Raw genomic sequence first — 19,731 nt, 5'->3', positions numbered from 1 at the left:
GGAACGCCAACATTTTTGGCGCAAAATAACGTCAAAAAATGACGCAACTTCCGGCGACACGTATGACGCCGGAAACGGAAAAGATTTTTTGCGCCAAAAAAGTCCGCGCCAAGAATGACGCAATAAAATGAAGCATTTTCAGCCCCCGCGAGCCTAACAGCCCACAGGGAAAAAAGAGTCAAATTTTTGAAGGTAAGAAAAAATGAATAATTCAAATGCATTATCCCAAATATGAAACTGACTGTCTGAAAAATAAGGAATGTTGAACATTCTGAGTCAAGGCAAATAAATGTTTGAATACATATATTTAGAACTTTATAAACAAAGTGCCCAACCATAGCTTAGAGTGTCACAGAAAATAAGATTTACTTACCCCAGGACACTCATCTACATGTTTGTAGAAAGCCAAACCAGTACTGAAACGAGAATCAGCAGAGGTAATGGTATATATAAGAGTATATCATCGATCTGAAAAGGGAGGTAAGAGATGAATCTCTACGACCGATAACAGAGAACCTATGAAATAGACCCCGTAGAAGGAGATCACTGCATTCAAATAGGCAATACTCTCCTCACATCCCTCTGACATTCACTGCACGCTGAGAGGAAAACCGGGCTCCAACTTGCTGCGGAGCGCATATCAACGTAGAATCTAGCACAAACTTACTTCACCACCTCCATCGGAGGCAAAGTTTGTAAAAATGAATTGTGGGTGTGGTGAGGGGTGTATTTATAGGCATTTTGAGGTTTGGGAAACTTTGCCCCTCCTGGTAGGAATGTATATCCCATACGTCACTAGCTCATGGACTCTTGCTAATTACATGAAAGAAAGGTTATTCTTTTTGCCATTTATGCTGGTAGGTGATTATGTTGCTCTGTGTGTGTGTGGTTCAGGAACACTACAGAGAGTTTCAAAGGTAGTGCATAGATGTAACACGTTAGTTTTGTTCCTATGTGTAGATAAATAATGGACTAGTTGGTGGTATGCCAGCCAAGAAGAATGAAATCCATCTAAATCCTGTATTTGAGTTTTGGGGAACACATTAGAAAAGTCTGTCAATAAGCATATTGGGACTAGCCTATTTATATCATTAGGGTTTGATGGTATGCATTGGTTCCCCATCAGAAATTCTGGGATATTAAAATGTGGGCATTAGAAGGGAAGAAATACTAGAAAGAGTGGGAGTTTTACCAATGTCCAAGGGTCAAATGTTTCTTTTATTACTGGAAAAATGTTGGTTGTCAATGGCTTGTAATTAGGGGGAGCAGACAGTAACTTCTTAATTGGGGGGATGTAGCGAAAGCATGTTTGAGTGACACCCAAGATTTATTATTAGACTTGCATCAATAGCTCCAGTCAATGAATCTGTTCCAGATTGTACCACATCTGTAAAGTTGGTGGTTGCAGATTCCAAGTCCTCCACGACTTGGTGGTAAGGTATAAAGATGCTTTAGACACTCTTAGAGGCCTTTTACACCAAATATATAAATTTAAGGTTGACTGGAGCTTAGGAATATAAGTTTTTGGGAGGGGTATATTAACAATTTGAAAAACATATAGGAGTTTGGGTAAAAGTTTAATCTTTTTCACACTCATTCTCCCAAGCAAGATCATCTATTTGGGTAGCCAGTATTGGAGTGAAAGTAAAGAATTCATGTAGGAATTTCTTATAATTGAGTTTGTGTAATTGTTGTAGATCTGAGGACACATTTTCCTAGGTATTTCAAAGCTTTCTGTGTTATGGTATATGGAGCATTGTACTTTAATGCTTCCCAATACTGGATAGGCATTTATAATGTAGTAGTTCGATTTAGTCAAGGTTTATTGAATAATTTGAGACCCTTCCATATTCCTTTAGAACAGACTGTGCCACAGAGAGAGCTCTTAGTGGTCTGGATAAAAACAATAAATGCTCATCTGCAAACAATGCTATTTTGTATTGTTTGCCCAACTGCAGGTCTGCAATATCTGGACTGTGTCAGAGTTAAATCGCTAAATTTTTCCATAGATAACAAATAGTAAAGGAGACAGTGGGCAACACTGTCTCATTCTGTTTTTGATGGAGAAAAAGCTAGTCAGAACTCCATTAACATTTAATTAAGCTAAGGGATTGGAGTACAGTGTGAAAATCCTAGATATAAATTTATCTGGGATGCCAATTTTTGTAGGGTATAACATCATTTTAAGTTAAACAGGCTTATAATTTTAGTATTTTCATTGTCCTTTTACCAAGTGTCCTGTTCACGATTAAAAATAGACAATATTTGCAATTATGTGGTAATGTTTCCTTAGCTTTTAAAACCATCTTAGAGAATATATTTGTTATACAAAAGGTTTGATTGTATTCCATAGAAAGGAAAAAAGCAACACAGAACATTTTAAGTATTGAAATATTTTTTATTGGCGAAAACATCCTAAATTAGGCGAACATATGCAGTCTGTTCACTTAGTCCCCGTAGATCTGAGTGATAACATTCAACCTTTTTTTTTGTGAAAAACATCAAGAATTAAGCATTAAAAATAACTGAAAGGACATGCAAGTGCTTACAACAATTAAGGATCTTTAAAAGGTACATTGTAAAGGCTTAAAAGCAAATGTACTGCCTGTCAATAAGCCACCTTTAATGTGCTTCATAAGGCAAAAGGCACAGCTGCCTTAAGCGTTTTACACTGTGCACAAGTTTGCTCCACTAAAATATGGCTGTATTGGCACAGAAATGCCTGAAGGTGCCTACAGTGTGTTCAAACACTACAAAAGGTGGCTTCTTGACAGGTTGTGTTTTTGCTGTAAGACTTTTTTGCCATTGGTACTTTTTGCCATTGGTACTAATGTCCTTTAAAAACACCCTTTTTGAAAATATAGAGCTGTTAAAGTTCCCCTGTTCTTTTGCAATAATAATAATAATAATAATAATAATAATAAAATATATATAAATTTTGGGGGGGACCATTTGCAAAAGAGGATGGCCAAATGCTGTCTTTTAGGTCTCCAAACAGGACAGCAATTTAAAATTTCTTATCTTTTGCACAATACAATGGAGCCCGTTCGTTTTATCCGTGGTGGGGAGGGAGATAGGTTAAAAAAAAAAAAAAGGAGGAAGACCGAAATCCTGTTTATGTTTGGGTATCTCTGTGCTACAGTCAAACTGCTTAAACATTCTGCTAGAGTTCACATATAATTTACCACAGAGGTAGGACAATCCAGTGTTTAATGCAAATATTCTAATATTTAGTCTCGTGAAATGCTAAACAATGATAATTATCAATTTTCTAAAGATATGATTCATATTGATAAAATGGTTTCAGGTGAAAAAAGATAAATTAAAATGACTTCAGAAGAAAAACACTAGTGCATGGCCTAAGTGATCTGTCAATATTACTGAAAAAATACATGCTAAAGTTGTTTCAGTGCAATTTCGAAAATATAAGAATGGGTAGATGTACAAAAAGTATTTATGAAGTGCTTTATTAAAGCAACTGGTATTTCCTGATTACATATTAAAGAGCACCTATGCTCCAGATGATAAAATGTAGTCAGGTCAAGCTTTAAAGACAACCTCACTAGTGCATGCTGAAACATGAATGCATATCTAAACTATTAATTCAGAACACAAATAAAAACAATTAAAACAAACAAAAAAACACTTCTTATACTGCAGGGATTTTTACCATTTAAAAAGTTGTCAATGGTTTAAAATGACAGTATTTTAATAAGCAAGGGGAATGCATTTCTTAGAAAAACAAAACTTATTTATCAGCAATTTTGCTGTTGAGTAAGGGGATCCCCTTGTTTCTGTAAAGCACGGCACCAGTTTATGTAATACATCTTTTTTCCTTCTCATAAATACTGATTTTCAGTAAGAAATCTGCATTATCTCCTATATTATATAGTATAACCTTTGAAAGAAAGAAAAGAAAAATTCAAAATTGTCATAAACGTGAATTTTCCTGTAGAAATTCTGTTGAGTGTATTACTTTAAGGATTCTATATCATCACCAAGAAACATCAATGACCCTCAAAGTAAACACTGCACATTCATTTTAAATTCTTGCAACCCTCTACAACACAGGTTTTCAAACCAGTCCTCTCTAACAGGCCAGATTTTAAGGATATCTGAACTGAAGCACAGATGAAATAATCAGCTGAATAGTAAACATGGTTATTTAAATCCTGAAAATCTGGCCTATTGGGGAGACTTGAGGACAGGTTTGAAAACCAGTGCTCTACTAAAACAAAGGGGTTGTGTCATTACAATCATTGTAATGTAAAAATTAGCATTTACAATTCTGATGACCTTTTCCTATACAACAAACATTACAGCACACCTCTACCTTGTTGGCACCTTATACAGAAAATTGCACTGACAATTTTTTCCCACGCAGAATTTCAGTAGAAGAAAATACATTTAAAAAATACAGCACAACAAAATTAAAATAAAATAGCTGTCTTATTGTAGCAATTTTGCTTCCTGCATAGACTGCTGCAAAAAAAAAACAAAAAAACTCAGAAAGGAACACAGATTGTTCAGGCAGATTCAAGACTTTGGTACAAAATTTGCATATTCTATATCAACTGCAAAAACATTGCATCAGATGCGTCAATGAAAAAGAACCCACTACTTTTTTATTTTGCATCAGAAAACATAGCTAAGTTGTTTTGTTTATATAGGTTTCTTTAAACCTTGGTTCTATAATACAATGCAAAGTTGCGGCATCAAAACTCGTTATTACCCCTGTAAAATGTCAAACTAATTTTATACTGACCACGTAAATTTAGTCAGTAGTCTACATTTCACCAGTTATTTAACTATCCATAATTGCTGGGCAAAGTGGACAGTGATGAGAAAGAGAAGCCAATATTTATTGGCACAATTATTAAACATAGGACAGGTTCAGTTATCCCATAATGCCCCTTATTTTGTACATGTAATATGTCCACATGAAGGTTTTACAATTTACACAGAAGCTGGATAAAGGAAACCCTATATATGAACATGGTGAAATCACTTCTGTAACAAAGTGTACATGAATTTGCATTTCTTCAGGCAGTGTTTATAACATCAAACGGGAACAAATATCTGCACTTTCTATTAAAATAAATACACATAAAATAAAAATGTTATCACACCAAGTGCATCGTTAGGTAATTGCCATATTCTCGTCAGGTAAAAAAATGAGACTGGTTGGAAAGATACTGGAGAAATTATATATAGCGGTTTTATGCTGTGGAAATGAATGGTGGTCAAAATTCCCATTTGTAAAATGTTTTGGTATAATTCTGATGCACACAGGCTTCCAGCTAATGTGGTTGGAGTTGTTAAAAGGGAGACAAGGGAAACAAAAGTGAAGCCATTTTCTTTTTTACACTTCTGTAAGCAGAGGAAAGGTGATTTTGTTGACAAAAAAACTGTCACTGAAGTTAAAAGAATGGCTTTGCCATTTTAAGACGTTAGTTTACTTGTCTACAAAGGAAACAGTAGGTGCCCCCTACATAGAGTGCAGAGGGATCACAAACTTGCAACCAAAAGGTGAGTGATAGTTGATCCCCACCTCCCTGAACACCTTCTGGGGAATACCAATATCGCATAAATAGACCCGTCCTGCTTGCTCCCCTAAAGCAAGTGGGAGACCAAGCTCTAATGACCACTTAGCATGAATTCCCTGCTCCTGGTCACTGACAGGAGGGTCAATGCTTAAAACCGGGGCTCGGTTCTGGTTAGCCCAGTCCACTGCAGCTCGGTACCAGGGCTGATCACGTAGGAAAGCATTCTCATGGCAGTCTAGGCAGTTGATGACCAAGTCAACAGGGCATTCTGGTAAATCTGGGGGGATATAAAGAAACACCGTCATAACACAAGTATAAAACAAAAAAGTAAAGTAATACACTAAAAGGCAGCATCAGATTTCTTTTTAAAAGTACAATTATTACAATCCTATTGCCAGACCATTTAAACAATACCCTGTTCATGACAATGAAAACGTGTATTTACAATATTAACTAGCTAAAAATAATTGATAATAAAATGATCAGAGTGCTTCTCTGATTACACCGTCATATTGTTTACTATTGTCAGGGTACCTGTGAGGTAACATTAAATAAACTACAAATATACCACATGATTTGATATTTCATTTTAGCTAATATCTAATTTGACATGAATTGGTCTCACTATGACCCCTGCTCTACCTCACTGCTGCTTAAGACAAGTGAGAACAAAGGGAAAATATTTGGTTCAATTAGTGAAGGCAGTTTATTTCAAAGAGATTTTCATTACATGGCTCTCTTTCAAGTTTGATTTCCTGATCTTTCCTCTATGTAATAAAAGGTTATCAGGTAATCACCCCTGTGGATAAACAGACGTCTGTTGGAAACCCCTTTGAGGCTTAAGTGTATGCAGAGAAAAAACAGTTTTTACAGAAGAAAATGACCGTTACACTTAGGTGTTAAATTATCCCCTGCGTAGCTACATACGCATCTTCCCAGACAAACTAGAAATGTAAATTTTGGTTTAAAAAAAAAAAAAAAGGAGAAATGAAATTGTGTAATTTTCAAATATTCAATATGGTATATGCCTTAGACTTTCCAAATAAAATCGTACAAACATATATTTGTGAATCTGAGTGAAAATGCCTAGCAGTGGCATGTTAGATAAATATTTGCTGAATTTAATAAGTGGCTATACAGTCAATTTAAAATGTCCAATTTATTTCAAAATTAATAACCTATTCTTTTTATTTTTTTTCAGGCATCTGACAAGTACATTTATTGTTGTCCCATAAATCATGTTATATGTTTTTGTGCACTCAGCAAGAGGTGTAGTGAATGTGAAATATGCTGTATTTGTATTAATATGGAATAATAATCAAATGCAACTTTAAATGCACTTAAAAATATTACTAGAGATATGCTCATGTCTAGTCTCTATGAATACATGCTGGGTTATATTAGATGGGGCATATATGTTGACCAGATAAGTTTATTAATACAAGAAATTATAGTATATTGAATAAACATTTTAAGGTGAGATATTAAGCTGTAGCAGTATTGATAGTGAGACTGCATTTCTGGTTATCTGCTGCCCCCTCTTGGATTAAAACTGGTATGACAGCCAAACGAGCTGACTGTTTAAAACATATGCCAAATCAAATAGCCTATGAGATCGTCAGATCCGAGAGCGAATCAGGGACAAGCATCCAAGGGCCTATCAAAATCTTGTGGGAATGATTAGAAAAAAGGAGGGGTTATTATCTTTGATAAGCACCCACACACGCTAGACAAGAGAGACAGACTCAAAGAAGCATAAGTTTTTGGAGAGGAAAATACACAGGCTTTGTGCCAAGTATATTCTCTGCCATTTTGGGACACTTTCTTGAATAAAGGAAGATAACAATTTTGAGGCCTGTACATTTGCGCATAGTGGATAAATCCTTCTTAGATGACCCACAAGAAATTCTGGAAGCGGAACACTCATTTGGTTATGTGGTAACGTATATATATGGCTGCTCTATATTTTTAATATTTAAATCAAAGATATTCTAAAGCTTTAGTTAGATTATAGTAAGTATACTGGTATTAAATATTAATGTTTAGAAAGAATTTTGTATTTTAATATCATAAATTAATTACAGTTATTGCTATACATATATATATATATATATATATATATATATATATTAGAATGTACCTTATTGTAGCTAAATAAGAGGTTATTTCAGCTCAGATAAATTGGCATATAAATTGGCTGTTTGCATTAATAATATATACAATTTCTGATGTTTTAATTGAAGTTATATAGAATAATTTGTGGGCTAAATAACTTAATTATATTTGTCTGAAAGTTATCTTAAATCTATTAAGACCCAGTAAGATTTGTGTGAAGTATATTGTTTCTCTAAACACTGAAGTTAGCGGTCCATATTCTGGTATTTTATTGTGGTATTTTAATGTGATTCATTGTGAGTAAGGTTAATTTTAAAGGTATATTTGTTATGATCTGTTGTATAGAATATTGTAATGGAATAAGCGTGTATAATTGATTCAAAGCAAGTCTCTACTTAATATATTTCAATGTGTTTATAAATTTAACTAATCTCAAGAATTTAGGAATAAATATTAATTTCAATTGTTTTGTAAACATTTTTATTGGAGGTGATTATAATTAAATTATATTTATAACCCTGGTATATACTGACACTATGTTCCATTGTGTTATTTCTGTAAACAAATGATCTTGTTTGCCGTGTTTAAATGAAACATTTTTGATAAAATGAGACAGGTAAAAACTCTTTATTTACCTGATCTGTGTATCATGTCACGACGTATATCATTGCTTATAACTCAGCTCTGTATTTTCTTTTCCACAAAGTATTTGATTTGTCCTTGTATCCAATAAAAATAATTAAAAAAATAGCTAGATTATACTCCAATTTTCTTTTAATATTTCAGTCTATTTATTGAGGCAAAATTAGAAATACAACAGGGAAAGATAATAATTAAAACAGGTTGTAACAAGACATACATAAGTAAGTTCCATAAAGTTAAGCAAGTAATAAAGCTTAAGGATAGGACGATAAAGAGTTCTCAGTCTTGCTGGAGGTTTCATTAAGGAAGGAAATCAAAGGAAGCTGCTGTGTGCTACAGCAATACAAATGTCTATTAAACCAGCTAGAACCTTAATTATAAGATAAAAGAGTAGATAGTAAATCTTGTATATAGAAGGGAGGAATAATCTACATAACACATTAGTATTAGTTTGCACTGCTTTATAATTCTGGCAGTGGTCCATATAAAAGATGAGAGGAAACACTAAAGCTAAAGCTCGGGGAGGATGGAAGGAGAGTAGAGATGAGGAGGGAGAGGGGAAAAAAACAAACCATAAAATAGAGATACCTATTGAAGCATTTTCTATATAGGAACATTTTTTTTTTACTCCCTGCCCCTGTGTAAATTCTCCTCTTTTACTCCCCCTACCCTCCCAGGCCACATAGCCCAGATGGTAGCACACGGTGAGACCCCTGCGACAAGGAACTCTGATCCAAGCTCCATGACTTTTAAATAGTTCATAGTATCAAATAATTGAGAAATGGATGGAGGAGAGAGGGAGATAGACAATTTTATCTTGCTCTGGAGAGTTTTGCCGCAGTGAGAAAAAAAAAAAATTGTTGTTTTGCTTAGGATAAGTGATGGAGGCCAACATGAAATAGGGTAACCAGTGGTGTCCAGCAAAGATTGATTGCCTTAAGAGATAGTAGATGAAGTACTAACTTCCAGAAGTGGTATAAGTGGGGACAAGTCCATCAAATATCCAGATGTAAACTTAATTGGAGAAATGCACTGTGCTGTTATATATGCTTGCGTTATAACACACAATAGGGAGGTACCCAATGGAAATAACACTTTATCTGCCTGTGAGGGAAAAGGGTTCTTACTGAGCCCCAATATCCTCCATTATAAACTTATAGGAATGCGTAACCCCTCATTTAAAAAATAATTGTACTCTGTAAAAAACTCAATAACCAGCTAAACTATCCACCAGTAAGGTGTTGGTGAGGGTGCTCTAATGAAGCACCTATCTCCCCTACTATACTGAAAAACACAAGTGCCCCCTCTTTTGAGTGAGGGGGCAATTGTCATCCCTAGGATACAGATCATCTCCCTGGGGCACCAGGCAGGTTTTATAAAAGAGATTAAACATTTAAATGATACAAATACCCTATTTTGGTAACTGGCAAGTCTCATATTTCCAATGAGTGGAATACATAAGTACTGTATTAAGGGCTAAGACCTCTAAATTAGCCTATATCATCTAAACATTGCATTATACAAACACCCGTCATTTGAACAATGCACCTCTAAGTAGCAAGTGATATCTACAAACATCTGTCTGGGGTTGTCATGTTCCTTGTTCAGAGGAGAATTGCCTGGTATTTCGGGGCTGGACTGACCATGTGGGCGGGATCAGACAGATATACTACAGGAAAGTTTTCCTCTGTGAAAAGCACAATTGGGCAGAAAGAAGCTACTACCAGGTGGCAACCGGGCCATAGAACAAGCTATTGATGCTGCTGTTCGTTCCTGGCAGACTGCTTCTCATTCTGTTTTGCATATGTAAATATGACCCTGGGGATAGTCTCCCTAAGGGTGATGGGGGAAACTAGACGTGGACTCCATGCCCAATGTGCTTAGAGGGATATGGCTGCACCTCACTGACAAGGCCCAAAGGAGGCCGAAACGATTGTCTGGGGTTGTCATGTTCCTTGTTCAGAGGAGAATTGCCTGGTATTTCGGGGCTGGACTGACCATGTTGGCGGGATCAGACTGATATACTACAGGAAAGTTTTCCTCTGTGTAAAGCACAATTGGGCAGAAAGAAACTACTACCAGGTGGCAACCGGGCCATAGAACAAGCTATTGATGCTGCTGTTCGTTCCTGGCAGACTGCTTCTCATTCTGTTTTGCATATGTATATCTACAAACATCAGCATCAACATTCATACAAAGATTCCAAAATACACCATTATCGGCAAAACGGTATTAGTCGCTAGATTCACTCTGAGTGATGTTAATGTGCAAGCGTATAGTGATTCTGTAAAATATGTATATGCTGTGTGCATAGAAGATAGGTGACTTTATATATTCACTTCCAACTCTTGATGCGTATCACAACCTGGTATACTCAATATAAGTAACGTCTCAGTAAAAGAGCCTCAAGGTATAGGTGGACATGTAGAGCATATGAACCAGCAGGTATTAATTCGCTATTACACCAAATCACAGGTACAGTCTATAGCAAAAAATTCCTTATCTTTTCATCACAAGGAACAAACAAGTTCTTCACAAAGTTTAGGTAGTTTACCCCCACACCGGACAATACCTTGTAACTTCAGACTATTCGTCCTGTCGGTCCTACTCACTGCAGGGAGGGGAAGCGTGATGCTAGCAAACTCTGTTACTCTCCTTGTGTTTGGAACGCTGTACGCATGTTCAGCTCAATTGATTGCACGTTACCAGCAGCACTTGCACTATCACCTCAGAGCCTAGGCTGAATGCACAATCCTTTCAGTACAGCGATTTCCCAACGTTGAAATAACGAGCAACACAACCACTTAGATGGAAAGGATTGCAAGCTGCACTGTAGATGGATAGTTAAAACAACAATTTTTAAACTGTAACTAATAAATTGTTGTTTTAACTATCCATCTACAGTGCAGCTTGCAATCCTTTCCATCTAAGTGGTTGTATCTACAAACATGACAATCATCTACTAAATGTACATTTTTATTTGCACTATAAAAACAAAATTTATGCTTACCTGATAAATGTCTTTCTTTCTGGGCATGGAGAGTCCATGATTTCATTCCAATTACTAGTGGGATATTCAACTCCTGGCCAGCAGGAGGAGGCAAAGAGCACCCCAGCAAAGCTGTTAAGTGTCACTTCCCTTACCCATAATCCTCAGTCATTCGGCTGAAGGAAAATGGTAAAAGATGATAACACAAGGGTATAGAGGTGCATGAGGATTGTACCAAAACAGTGCCGTCTTAAATATAAATAAGGGCGGGTCGTGGACTCTCCATGCCCGGAAAGAAGTTTATCAGGTAAGCATACATTTTGTTTTCTTTCCTATGGCATGGAGAGCCCACGATTTCATTCCAATTACTAGTTGGAACCAATACCCAAGCTAGAGGACACAGAATGAAAGGGGAGAGAACAAGACAGGCGGACCTAAACAGAAGGCACCACCGCTTGAAGAAATTTTTTCCCCAAAGGAAGCTTCAGCAGAGGCAAAAGTATCAAATTTGTAGAATTGGAAAAAGTAGCAATGAGGACCATGTGGCCGCCTTGCAGATTTTCTCCACAGATGCTTTATTTTTAAAAGCCTAGGAAGAAGAGACAGCCCTAGAGGAATGAGCCGTAATTCTCTAAGGAGGCTGTTGTCCAGCTGTCGCAAGTTGACTGACTAAAATCCTTACTTGCTTGTAGATACAATTTTAGAGTATGCACAACATCCAGGTTGTGTAACAGACTTCTTTCTGAGGAGGAGGATTTGGACAAAAAGAAGTAACAACAATCTCTTGATTGATGTTGCGATCCGATACGACCTTAGGAAGAAAACCCAGTTTAGTACGAAGGACTTATCATAATGAAAAACAAGGTAAGGAGAATCACACTGCAGAGCCGAAAACTCTGCGAGCAGAAGAAATAGCAAGAAGAAACAAAACTTTCCAAGATAACAACTTAATATAAACTGATTGTATAGGCTCAAACGGAGCCTGCTGCAAAACGTTAAGAACAAGTTTAAGGCTTCAGGGAGGAGCAACAGTTTTGAACACAGGCCTGAGCCTTTAAAGAATTCCAAACTGCTCCCCAGCCTGAAAGGCTGGCATCCGTGGTCACAATCACCCAGGATGGTCTTCGGAAGCATGTACCCTGAGACAAATGGTCCTGCAAAATCCACCAAGATAGAGAGTCTCTTGTCAGGGGATTTAGAGTTATCCTCTGCAATAGGTCAGAGTGGCCTCTGTTCCATTGTCTGAGCATACATAACTGTAGGGGTCTCAGATGGAATCGAGCAAAAGGAATGTTGTCCATAGACGCAACCTTCAGACCAATTACTTCCATACACTGAGCCACAGATGGACGAGTAGAGGACTGAAGTGACAAGCAAGAAGTTAGAAGCTTGGATTTTCTGACCTCCATCAGAAAAATCTTCATGGACAGAGAATATATATATATATATATATATATATATATATATATATATATATATATATATATATATATATATATATATGTCCGGCACCAGGGAACTTTTCTCCAGATTCACTTTCCACCCGTGAACATAGAATAGACAACAACATCTCTGTATGAGCTCTTGCTAACTGAAAAGCTGGCGCTTGAACCAAGATGTCATCCAGATAAGGCATCACTGCTATTCCCTGAGATCTGACCACCGCCAAAAGGGCCCCTAGGACCTTTTTAAAGATTCAAGGAGCCGTGGCAAGGCCAAAGGGAAGAGCAACAAATTGTAAATGTTTGTCCAGAAAGGCAAACCGTAGAAATTGGTGATGTTCCCTGTGAATGGAAACATGAAGATAAGCTTCCTTCAGATCTATGGTAGTCATGAACTGACCTTCTTGAACCAAGGGTAGAATGGAATGAATAGTTTCCATTTTGAAGGACGGAACCCTAAGGAATTTGAATTTGTTAAGACACTTTAGGTCTAAAATGGGAAGGAAACTTCCCTCTTTTTTGGGAACCACAAAAACATAATTTATGCTTACCTGATAAATTCCTTTCTCCTGTAGTGTAGTCAGTCCACGGGTCATCCATTACTTATGGGATTATATCTCCTCCCTAACAGGAAGTGCAAGAGGATCACCCAAGCAGAGCTGCTATATAGCTCCTCCCCTCTACGTCATACCCAGTCATTCGACCGAAAACAAACGAGAAAGGAGAAACTATAGGGTGCAGTGGTGACTGGAGTTTAATTTAAAATTTAGACCTGCCGTAAAACAGGGCGGGCCGTGGACTGACTACACTACAGGAGAAAGGAATTTATCAGGTAAGCATAAATGATGTTTTCTCCTGTTAAGTGTAGTCAGTCCACGGGTCATCCATTACTTATGGGATACCAATACCAAAGCTAAAAGTACACGGATGACGGGAGGGACAGGCAGGACCTTTACATGGAAGGAACCACTGCCTGAAGAACCTTTCTCCCAAAAACAGCCTCCGAAGAAGCAAAAGTGTCAAATTTGTAAAATTTTGAAAAGGTGTGAAGTGAAGACCAAGTTGCAGCCTTGCAAATCTGTTCAACAGAGGCCTCATTTTTAAAGGCCCAAGTGGAAGCCACAGCTCTGGTAGAATGAGCTGTAATTCTTTCAGGAGGCTGCTGTCCAGCAGTCTCATAGGCTAAACGTATTATGCTACGAAGCCAGAAGGAGAGAGAGGTAGCCGAAGCCTTTTGACCTCTCCTCTGTCCAGAATAAACGACAAACAGGGAAGAGGTTTGTCGAAAATCTTTAGTTGCCTGTAAATAGAACTTCAGGGCACGGACGACGTCCAGATTGTGCAGAAGTCGTTCCTTCTTTGAGGAAGGATTAGGGCACAATGAAGGAACAACAATCTCTTGATTGATATTCTTGTTAGTGACTACCTTAGGTAAGAACCCAGGTTTAGTACGCAGAACTACCTTGTCTGAATGAAAAATCAGATAAGGAGAATCACAATGTAAGGCCGATAACTCAGAGACTCTTCGAGCCGAGGAAATAGCCATTAGAAACAGAACTTTCCAAGATAACAGCTTGATATCAATGGAATGAAGGGGTTCAAACGGAACACCCTGTAAAACGTTAAGAACTAAGTTTAAACTCCATGGTGGAGCAACAGATTTAAACACAGGCTTAATCCTGGCCAAAGCCTGAACGTCTGGAACTTCTGACAGACGCTTGTGTAAAAGAATGGACAGAGCTGAGATCTGTCCCTTTAACGAACTAGCAGATAAACCCTTTTCTAAGCCTTCTTGTAGAAAAGACAATATCCTAGGAATCCTAACCTTACTCCATGAGTAACTCTTGGATTCGCACCAATGTAAGTATTTACGCCATATTTTATGGTAAATTCTCCTGGTAACAGGTTTCCTAGCCTGTATTAAGGTATCAATCACTGACTCCGAGAATCCACGCTTTGATAGAATCAAGCGTTCAATCTCCATGCAGTCAGCCTCAGAGAAATTAGATTTGGATGTTTGAAAGGACCCTGAACCAGAAGGTCCTGTCTCAGAGGCAGAGACCATGGTGGACAGGACGACATGTCCACTAGATCTGCATACCAGGTCCTGCGTGGCCACGCAGGCGCTATTAGAATCACCGATGCTCTCTCCTGTTTGATCCTGGCAATCAGTCGAGGAAGTATCGGGAAGGGTGGAAACACATAAGCCATGTTGAAGACCCAAGGTGCTGTCAGAGCATCTATCAGAACTGCTCCCGGGTCCCTGGACCTTGATCCGTAACAAGGAAGCTTGGCGTTCTGGCGAGACGCCATGAGATCCAGATCTGGTTTGCCCCAACGCCGAAGCAGTTGTGCGAATACCTCCGGGTGAAGTTCCCACTCCCCCGGATGAAAAGTCTGGCGACTTAGGAAATCCGCCTCCCAGTTCTCCACGCCTGGGATGTGGATCGCTGACAGGTGGCAAGAGTGAGACTCTGCCCAGCGAATTATCTTTGAGACTTCCATCATCGCTAGGGAACTCCTTGTCCCTCCCTGGTGATTGATGTAAGCCACAGTCGTGATGTTGTCCGACTGAAACCTGATGAACCTCAGAGTTGCTAGCTGAGGCCAAGCCAGAAGAGCATTGAGAACTGCTCTTAATTCCAGAATGTTTATTGGAAGGAGACTCTCCTCCTGAGTCCATGATCCCTGAGCCTTCAGGGAATTCCAGACAGCGCCCCAACCTAGTAGGCTGGCGTCTGTTGTTACAATCGTCCAGTCTGGCCTGCTGAAGGGCATTCCCCTGGACAGATGTGGCCGAGAAAGCCACCATAGAAGAGAATCTCTGGTCTCTTGATCTAGATTCAGCATAGGGGACAAATCTGAGTAATCCCCATTCCACTGACTTAGCATGCACAATTGTAGTGGTCTGAGATGCAGGCGTGCAAAAGGTACTATGTCCATTGCCGCTACCATTAAGCCGATTACCTCCATGCATTGAGCCACTGACGGGTGTTGAATGGAATGAAGGACACGGCAAGCATTTAGAAGTTTTGTTAACCTGTCTTCTGTCAGGTAAATTTTCATTTCTACAGAATCTATAAGAGTCCCCAAGAAGGGAACTCTTGTGAGTGGCAATAGAGAACTCTTTTCTACGTTCACCTTCCACCCATGCAACCTTAGAAATGCCAGAACCAACTCTGTATGAGACTTGGCAGTCTGGAAACTTGACGCTTGTATCAGAATGTCGTCTAGGTACGGAGCTACCAAAATTCCTTGCGATCTTAGTACCGCCAGAAGAGAGCCCAGAACCTTTGTAAAGATTCTTGGAGCCGTGGCTAACCCGAAGGGAAGAGCTACAAATTGGTAATGCCTGTTTAGGAAGGCAAACCTTAGGTACCGATAATGATCCTTGTGAATCGGTATGTGAAGGTAGGCATCCTTTAAATCCACTGTGGTCATGTATTGACCCCTTTGGATCATAGGTAAGATTGTCCGAATAGTTTCCATTTTGAACGATGGAACTCTTAGGAATTTGTTTAGGATCTTTAAGTCCAAAATTGGTCTGAAGGTTCCCTCTTTTTTGGGAACCACAAACAGATTTGAGTAAAATCCTTGTCCGTGTTCCGACCGCGGAACTGGATGGATCACTCCCATTAATAAAAGGTCTTGTACACAGCGTAGAAACGCTTCTCTCTTTAACTGGTTTGCTGACAGCCTTGAAAGATGAAATCTCCCTTTTGGAGGAGAAGCTTTGAAGTCCAGAAGATATCCCTGAGATATGATCTCTAACGCCCAGGGATCCTGGACATCTCTTGCCCAAGCCTGGGCGAAGAGAGAAAGTCTGCCCCCCACTAGATCCGTTTCCGGATTGGGGGCCCTCACATGCTGTCTTAGGGGCAGCAGCAGGTTTTCTGGCCTGCTTGCCCTTGTTCCAGGACTGGTTAGGTTTCCAGCCCTGTCTGTAGCGAGCAACAGTTCCTTCCTGCTTTGGAGCTGAGGAAGTTGATGCTGCTCCTGCCTTGAAGTTACGAAAGGCACGAAAATTAGACTGTCTAGCCCTTGGTTTGGCTCTGTCTTGAGGCAGGGCATGACCCTTACCTCCAGTAATGTCAGTGATAATTTCTTTCAAACCGGGCCCGAATAATGTCTGCCCTTTGAAAGGTATGTTAAGCAATTTAGATTTAGAAGTCACATCGGCTGACCAAGATTTAAGCCACAGCGCTCTGCGCGCTTGAATGGCGAATCCTGAATTCTTAGCCGTAAGTTTAATTAAGTGTACTACGGCATTGGAAATAAATGAATTAGCTAGCTTAAGGACTCTAAGCTTGTCTGTAATCTCATCCAATGTAACTGAGTTAATGGTCTCTTCCAGAGACTCAAACCAGAATGCCGCCGCAGCCGTGACAGGCGCAATGCATGCAAGGGGTTGTAATATAAAACCTTGTTGAACAAACATTTTCTTAAGGTAAACCTCTAACTTTTTATCCATTGGATCTGAAAAAGCACAGCTATCCTCCACCGGGATAGTGGTGCGTTTAGCCAGAGTAGAAACTGCTCCCCTCCACCTTAGGGATCGTCTGCCATAAATCCCGTGTGGTGGCGTCTATTGGAAACATTTTTCTAAATATTAGGAGGGGGAGAAAAGGGCACACCAGGTCTATCCCACTCCTTGTTAATAATTTCTGTAAGCCTTTTAGGAATAGGAAAAAAGTCGGTACCCGATACGGCAAAATATTTATCCAGCCTACACATTTTCTCTGAATTGCAACCATGTTACAATCATTCAGAGCGCTAATACCTCCCCTAGCAATACACGGAGGTTCTCAAGCTTAAATTAAAATTTGAAATGTCTGAGTACAGTTTACTTGGATCAGATCCGTCACCCACAGAATGAAGCTCTCCGTCCTCATGTTCTGCAAATTGTGATGCAGTATCAGACATGGCTCTAATATTATCAGCGCACTCTGTTCTCACCCCAGAGTGGTCGCGTTTACCCCTAATTTCTGGCAATTTAGATAATACTTCAGTCATAACATTAGCCATGTCTTGCAAAGTGATTTGTATGGGCCGCCCTGATGTACTTGGCGCCACAATATCACGCACCTCCTGAGCGGGAGACGAAGGTACTGACACGTGAGGAGAGTTAGTCGGCATAACTTCCCCCTCGTTGTCTGGTGAAATTTTCTTTACATGTACACTTTTATTTAAAGTAGCATCAATGCAATTAGTACACAAATTTCTATTGGGCTCCACATTGGCCTTTAAACATATTGCACAAAGAGTTTCCTCTGTGTCAGACATGTTTAACAGACTAGCAATGAAACTAGCAAGCTTGGAAAATACTTTTGAAATAAATTTACAAGCAATATAAAAAACGTTACTGTGCCTTTAAGAAGCATCAATAAACTGTCACAGTTGAAAATACAATGAACCAAATTTGTTATAGCAACCAAATTTTCACAGTAAATGCAATAAGTTAGCAAAGGATTGCACCCACCAGCAAATGGACGATTAACCCCTTAATACCCAAAAAAACGGATAACAGAATATAAACGTTTTATCACAGTCAAAAGCACAGTCTCACAGGTCTGCTGTGAGTGATTACCTCCCTCAAAACTAGTTTTGGAGACCCCTGGGCTCTGTAGAGACGTCCTGGATCATGGAGGAAGGAATAGGAAGACTGTGACTGAATTCTTACTGCGCAAGGAAGCGCCAAAATAGGCCCCTCCCACTCATATTATAACAGTGGGGAAGCTCAGTAAACTGAATTTATTCATAAATAAACGACAGCCATGTGGAAAAATAATGCCCAAAATTTTTTATCACCAAGTACCTCAGAAAAAAATGATTAACATGCCAGTAAAACGTTTTAAAATAAAATTATGAAATGATACTAATAAGCCTGCTGCTAGTCGCTTTCACTGCAGTGGGGGCTCAAATGTAAGTTAAATGTATACAGTATTTTCTTAGTGAAGTTCCATTCCCCAGAAATACCTCAGTGTAACATACATACATATCAGCCTGATACCAGTCGCTACTACTGCATTTAAGGCTGCACTTACATTATATGGGTATTAGCAGTATTTTCTCAGTCAATTCCATTCTTAGAAAATAATATACTGCAACATACCTCCTTGCAGGTGAACCCTGCCCGCTGTCCCCTGTTCTGAAGTTACCTCACTCCTCAGAATGGCCGAGAACAGCAAATGGATCTTAGTTACGACCGCTAAGATCATACACAAACTCAGGTAGATTCTTCTTCTAATGCTGCCTGAGAAAAAACAACACACTCCGGTGCTGTTTAAAATAACAAACTTTTGATTGAAGATATAAAAACTAATTTTAATAACCACAGTCCTCTCACACGTCCTATCTATTAGTTAGGTGCAAGAGAATGACTGGGTATGACGTAGAGGGGAGGAGCTATATAGCAGCTCTGCTTGGGTGATCCTCTTGCACTTCCTGTTAGGGAGGAGATATAATCCCATAAGTAATGGATGACCCGTGGACTGACTACACTTAACAGGAGAAAAGGTTTGAATAGAATCCCTGACTCTGTTCTTCTACTGGAGCTATCACTCCCAGGGAAGATAGGTCCTTTACTCAGTTTAAGAAGGCTTCTCTCTTTACCTGCTTTTCAGATAACCTTGACAGGATAAATCTGCCTCTGGGGAGACAAGACTTGAATCCTATCCTGTATCTTTGAGACACTACCTCCACAGCCCAAGGATCTGGGACATAGCGGATCCAAGTCCATTGAAAAAGGAAGAGCCTGCCCCCACTTGATCAAAGACTGGATCGGGGACGGCCCTTCATGCCGATTTAGAATCAGCAGAAGGCTTCTTGGCTTGTTTCCCCTTGTTCCAAGGTTGACTGGATCTCCAGAAGAACTGGATTGCTCTAGCTTGGAAGAGGAAGACTTTTGTCCTTTGAAGTTACAAAAGGAAACTAAAATTCAAATTTTGGTGACCCTTAGGTCTATTTTTCTTGTCCTGCGGTATGAAAGATTCCTTTC

At 39.1% G+C, this 19,731-nt stretch overlaps 1 protein-coding gene across 1 annotated transcript in view; it reads right to left on the bottom strand.

Annotated features, from left to right (window-relative positions):
* Window positions 1–2,377: 2,377 nt before the first annotated feature.
* EDC3 (enhancer of mRNA decapping 3) overlaps window positions 2,378–19,731 on the bottom strand; it is a 439,215-nt gene continuing 421,861 nt past the window's right edge. The window contains 1 exon segment of the mRNA XM_053717364.1: window positions 2,378–5,823. Within this exon segment, the coding sequence (XP_053573339.1) occupies window positions 5,489–5,823 (335 nt within the window). The 3' untranslated portion in view covers window positions 2,378–5,488.

This window comes from Bombina bombina, chromosome 6, assembly GCF_027579735.1.
Source record: "Bombina bombina isolate aBomBom1 chromosome 6, aBomBom1.pri, whole genome shotgun sequence".
NCBI classification, from domain to species: Eukaryota; Metazoa; Chordata; class Amphibia; order Anura; family Bombinatoridae; genus Bombina; species Bombina bombina.
The sequence above is the reverse complement of the archived record's forward strand: the minus strand, read 5'-3'. Positions and strand labels throughout refer to the sequence as shown.